Source organism: Bactrocera latifrons, unplaced genomic scaffold (assembly GCF_001853355.1).
Source record: "Bactrocera latifrons isolate USDA-ARS-PBARC rearing strain unplaced genomic scaffold, ASM185335v1 scaffold_78, whole genome shotgun sequence".
Taxonomy (NCBI): Eukaryota; Metazoa; Arthropoda; class Insecta; order Diptera; family Tephritidae; genus Bactrocera; species Bactrocera latifrons.
This window is the reverse complement of record NW_017537467.1, coordinates 738,831-744,613: the sequence shown is the minus strand read 5'-3', so window position 1 is coordinate 744,613 and position 5,783 is coordinate 738,831. Positions and strand designations below refer to the sequence as shown.

General features: G+C 38.6%; 1 protein-coding gene across 2 annotated transcripts; it reads left to right on the top strand.

Moving 5' to 3' along the window:
• Window positions 1-4,164: 4,164 nt before the first annotated feature.
• On the top strand, window positions 4,165-5,539 carry LOC108976558 (putative nuclease HARBI1). Of its 2 annotated transcripts, none has more exons than XM_018945754.1 (4): window positions 4,165-4,400; window positions 4,456-4,891; window positions 4,967-5,087; window positions 5,140-5,539. In XM_018945754.1, exons 1-4 carry the CDS (start codon window positions 4,276-4,278, stop codon window positions 5,514-5,516), a joined length of 1,059 nt encoding a protein of 352 aa, XP_018801299.1. In that variant the 5' UTR covers window positions 4,165-4,275; the 3' UTR covers window positions 5,517-5,539. The 2 variants fall into 2 exon arrangements, with proteins under 2 accessions (XP_018801299.1, XP_018801298.1); XM_018945753.1 differs by having other exon boundaries at window positions 4,940-5,087.
• Window positions 5,540-5,783: the final 244 nt, after the last annotated feature.

Below are 5,783 nucleotides of genomic sequence, written 5' to 3'. Positions count from 1 at the left end.
TTTAAAAAAATGAGCAAATTCCGAGAATAGCACCATAAATAATAAAAATGGTGAAAGTTAGTCGTCAAATTACGACAGCATTTCTGGATATTATTATATTAGAGAGACGAAAGCTCATTGAATTAGCTAAATAAGTCTCCAGGATTCTGGAAGCAAAACTTTCGGATGAAAGTAAATCTTGCAGTGGAGTATCTCCCCTTGAAAATCAAAATGTTGTTGGTACAGTGGAACACGGTGGTGTTGGAATTGTGAGGTGGGGTTGCATGGCGACTGGTAGTATGGGTTAGCTTAAATTTATTGAATCGATAATGGATAAATGAGGATATTTGAACACTTTAAAAAAGAATGCAGAAGAATGACAAAATATTTTACCGGAAGTAACAGAAAATCTTCTAAATTCAATGCCGCTTCGATTATTCTTCTTTATTGGCGTAGACTCTGCTTACGCGGTTATAGCCGAGTTTACAACAGGCGCGCCAGCCGTTCATCCTTTTCGCGAATTAGCGCCAATTATAGTTTCGAAATATAGCCAAATCCTACTCCATCTGGTATTTCCGACGGAGTGAAGGTATTTCATTTCTTTTGGTTCCCCCGGCAGTTACTGTGTCGAATACTCTTAGAGCCGGAGTATTTTCACGCATTCAGACGATATGAGCTAGCTAGCGTAGCCGCTGTCTCTTCTCTCGAAAACTCGTACCGCCAACACGTCAGATGTTGTCATCGCCCATGCCTCTTGACAATATAGTAGGACGGGGATGATAAGTAACTTGTTGAGTTTTTTCTTTGTTTATGGGCGTAGGTCTTTACTTCTCAATTGACTACTCAGTCCAAAATATCACCTGTTGGCAAGAGCTATTTTGAGTTGAAAAATCGATAAATCGTTAGAAAAATCGAGCGGCGGAGAAGGCACAATATACAAAATTAATATGTATGTGATTTCCTTCCAGTTCTGAAGAAGATAATTAAAGTGGGCAATATACACAATTTGAAGTTTTAGCAAGAGAAAGTATTTTGACAAAATAAAAGGAGGTGATGTGGTTGGAAAGTGACCAAGGTTGCATAGTAAAATATTTATCTACGGCATATTCTAGAAGAAATATTACGTTTTTACTATTGATTGATCAAAATCAAAGCACATCAGAACTTGCACCCAATTACAAACGTCTAGAGTTTTAGGGTCCTTTCACAGGATATACCGAAAACTTTCATTGTTAAATTTACTGTATTAACGATGAAGCGGTTTAGTATTTATGGAACAAAATATGATTTTTGTTCTAAAGCTATGAGTAGGCATGGCTTTACGGAAATTTTAATGAGTCAACGTTTGCAAACTGATAAACTTGGGTTAGTGTCAATTGTTGGAAATAAACACATATGTTGTCAACAGCCACAACTGTTTCAAACCAGAAGCATATATGAAAGTACATGAGCAATTGTTTGCAACGCAGGCCAGATGTACATTTACACACTACAATTTTGGGTTAAAATTCTGACTGGCTTCGGTTGTTTAAACGATATACGAAATAAATGAGACTACTGGAACCTTATGAAAGGTAGGACTGTAATAATCAACAACTTTTTAACAGTGTTTCTTTAGCTTCTAAATTATTACCCAATAACACTACGTGGATTTATACCGTACATTCTAACCAACGGGACTTTCAAAAAAATTGCAAGGAAAATAAGGATAATATAGCTGGAAAGAATATTTCAACGAACGATTTTTTTATTCGTTTGACTGAAGTATGATGCCAATACAGTTTATCTATTGTATGTATATAAGTTATTTTATTCGGTCTTTAATTGCTTCCATAAGCACTTCCCTCGCTCATGTGCTAAGCTCATGCACTGATCATCGAATTACAACAGCTGACCAAAAATTTAATTTGATCGCGCATGAAGTGAACGATGCAGACAGGAAGCATTGCAATTTTTGGCAGCTTGGGAACTGCAGTACCTTAACTACTGTTAATTACTCCCTCCTTCAAAACATGGTCGTCCTCGGCCATACCCAACCTTTCCAACACTTGACGCACCGGCTTAGAAGTTTCTCTTCGCCGCCTGCGCTTTAGTAAGATGATTGATCCAGCAAGGACTACGGCGATTGTGGCACAAATTACTGCGGCTACTAGTGGTGTAGCAATCGTTCGTATACATACGTAATTCAGCGATGTGGCGCAAGTTTGCTTCACTTACCTTGTGGAGAAATAGTAGGCTTAGTAGGGTATGATGGGAGGTTATGTTGATCCGTGCTGAAGCGGACTGTTGTGGAAGTCTCTTCGGGTATCCATTGGGAGTAACGTATTTGGTGCCATTGATAAAAGTGGTGCGTTCAAATGTAACCAGATAAGTGCAATTAATAAGCATTTCAGGGCTATTATCTATGCTAGCCTTGACTATTGCATCGTTTATCAAAACTATACCATCGTCGACGACGACAATGGGGATAAGTCGCTGGGCTTGGTGGCACAGCGCCGGAGTGTAGGCTTTGTTAGCAAGTTTCAGTTTCGGCCTCTTTACAGAACGTTACCATTAGTGTTGTCCGGTAAATGCAGTATACGGCCAGCATGCGATACGGGAAAAATAGTAATCTTCTTACATAATAACTTAGGTCTAAGGAAACCGATAATAAAACTTATAATTTCCTTACTGGCTAAAACCTTAACTCTAGCTATGCTAAACAATTGGCTTATTGTAACTCCTGTGAAACTCTCCTTCATAATCGCCTCCAAATCATCTGCATCGATAACAGCAGGGTTTATTAAATTAAATTTAGCTAGTGTGATTGCAATTATTAAATTTTGAATTTCTAGTGTTTTTTTTTACATCGATAATCTTATTGGCGGTATTCGTGAGGGCGTTAATCTGCTCCTGCGTTTTGGAATTAATGACGATCTGCCTATTGTTTGACTGTATTATTTGATTGTATTAGCTCCTGCTCCGTTAGTCTTGTTTGTAGTAAGTCATTAAAGTCAGGCGTCCCGGCTATTACTTTCAGGGCGGAGCCCAAAAAGTTTATTCTCCGAACATGCCTATGGGGTACTCCTAATGTCATTAATAAAGTTCGTAAATGCCTGGTGTCTACTTCTAGGATCTTCCTCATGTGTGATTGTGGGAAGACGTTAATCAAGTTTGTGGTTTCTTGTATGTATTGTCCATATTCCGTTAAGTTTGATATATGCCTTATGTACCTTGCCTTGTTCCAAATCACTGCAGTACCGTCTAGGATCGGTATGTAGTCCGCGTGCGAGTAGTCCGTTAATTTGGAAGCTGTCAACTATGAAAAAGGTATTATGTCGAGAGTTTCACTTGAGGTTGTCCTTGTGGACGACCCTCCCTTTAATAAGAACGGGTTTTCCTAGATCAGCGTCTATCCTTTCCTCGACATACAGTGGAGTGATTTTGTCGCCTAGTCTCTTGTTGGACCTTACCAGGACATTTTCTTCAACTTCGAAGATTCTATGTTGGCGTTAAGCATTACTCCGCTCCAGTTGTTCTTGTTGGGGTTTCTCTAGTCTGGCAGCAATATCCGGGAAAATGTGTAAGCTGGCATGGATAACCTCAATCGGCTTCATGCCCGCCACTGAATGGAACGTCCTATTATATTCCACGGCGGCCTGAAGAAAGAGTTCAACTAGGTCTTGTATCTGTCTGACGATTTACAAGAGAAGTGGAATCTTTCCACTTGTCCGTTTGACGTACTGTGCAACGATGGCGCATTTACCACATTGATGTCGTATTGGTTTTCATACACCTCGCTTCTTTCTTCCGTCAAATGATTAATCCTCTGGCGTCTGTAGTCCGACGCTCTTTGAGAATTCGCAGGTCTCTTGAACCCACCTTGTGGTTGACTATTGTTAAAGGGATGTGCTATAGGTAGGCTTGAGTTATGCGTAATCTGGGGTCGAATCGTTACATCCGTGCACAGATCGGCAAACATACGAAAGAAAATTACGTGATACGTCAATCGTATGCGATGCTTGGCATTATGACATACGATAGCAAACGTATCGTAATGTCTTTTCAATTCACAATCAGCCCTATTCTGCATTTCGATTACGTTCGCGCTCTACGCTCCGCCTGAATCGAAAGTAGGTATTCTGAGTAACGATTGGATTGAAAGAAGAAGAGGAAGAGCTGTAGCTCTTTCGAAGTCAGCTGTTTGCCTTGGAATGTGTGAAATTGAAACAAAATAAAGCAAACAGATACAAATTTGTGGAAAAACTATTGGTGCTTAAATAAAATAAATTAAATATATGTACATATAATTCCGTAATGGAATCGATAGCTGCGGCGACATTTCTTGAGGAGGACGGCAACGCATACGAGAATGCTGACGCGAAAGTTGAAAGGAGAAGATTGCGAGATATGTATGATCCATTTCAGATGAGTGACGAATTGTAAGAAATTGAGTTTGAAAGAGATAAATCTTAATTCATTGATTTACTTATTTAGATTCAAAAAAAACTTTAGACTTAATAAGGACGCTTTCAAGTATGTCCTAGATACTTTTGCGGAAGAAACTCAACAAAGTACTTTGACGTCGTTATCTCCGCTTAATCGCGTAGTGGCTGCTTTGAGATTTTTTGCGGAAGGCAGTTACCAACATGGAGTTGGTACTGATTATAACGTCGGAATGGGTCAGTCAACTGTGTCAAAGTCACTGTCTCATTTTCTCGAAGTCATGCAAAGAAAGCTTTGCCGTGAGTGGATCAAATTTGACCAGAGTGAAGAGGAAAAAATGCAAGCGGAGCAAGAGTTTTATGCGAAGGCTAGTTTTCCAGGAGTAATTATATGTGTTGATGGTACCCACATAAAAATAGTGAAGCCATCTGAAGAGGGGTTTCTATATTACAATAGAAAAGGATTTTATAGCATCAATGCTATTTTGGTGAGAATAATGTTCATCGCATCAGTTCCATAATTCAATATTCATTAGTTTTATCAATTTAATTTCACTTTTCAGGTGTGCGATAACAGAATGCGTATAAAAAGCATTGATGCCAGGTATCCTGGGTGCAATCACGACTCGCATGTATGGGGCTTAAGCAAGCTTAAATCGCATATGGAACGGCGATATCGGGAAGGTGAAAGAAAGTGTTAAAGTAAGTTTTGAATAGTTATTCGCTTTATTAACAGGTGATGCGGGGTATCCATTGCAGCCTTGGCTAATGACTCCGTATCGATCTGTAACTCAAGGCAGCCCGCAAAGTAATTACAGCATGCGGCACTCCACAACAAGAAATATAGTAGAGCGGACTATTGGGGTATTGAAGAACGGTTTCCGATGCTTGTTAGGTGCTCGAGAACTACATTACTCACCACACAAAGTCAGTCAAGTAATAAACGTTGCCTGTGCCCTCCAAACCATTTGCATTTACTACAAAGTGGAAGATTTGAACGCAAGTGAATTTAATTTTGAAAGCCGTCAGGAGGAGAAGGAAGAGCAAAGCAGTGACCCCGATTATACTTCCATAGCAAATCGTATTCGAGACAATATACTCTCTACTTTTTAATATATTTGAGAAACGAGTACAATAATAAAAACATCTTTATTAAATTCTAAAATGTATGTATATATACTATTCGTATATTAAAAAAAAATAATTTGCATTCAGTGCATTTCACAACTTGTTACTTAAAGATAATAAATTGAATTTAGTTCATTTACAACAGTTCAGTTCACAGCTTCTTTCTTAAAGATAATTGAAACAAAAAACTAAAAAAAAAGTTCAGGTACAAAATTTACGTTATTTACTAAATTACTTCGAATCTGATTTATA

What these genes read in the sequence shown, in the direction of transcription:
- LOC108976558 (XM_018945753.1), top strand. Translation starts at nt 4,276, where the DNA reads ATGGAATCGATAGCTGCGGCGACATTTCTTGAGGAGGACGGCAACGCA. An exon ending in TTTCAGATGAGTGACGAATT is followed by an intron (nt 4,401 to 4,455) that starts GTAAGAAATTGA and finishes TTACTTATTTAG; the next exon opens with ATTCAAAAAAAACTTTAGAC. An exon ending in GGAACGGCGATATCGGGAAG is followed by an intron (nt 5,088 to 5,139) that starts GTGAAAGAAAGT and finishes CTTTATTAACAG; the next exon opens with GTGATGCGGGGTATCCATTG.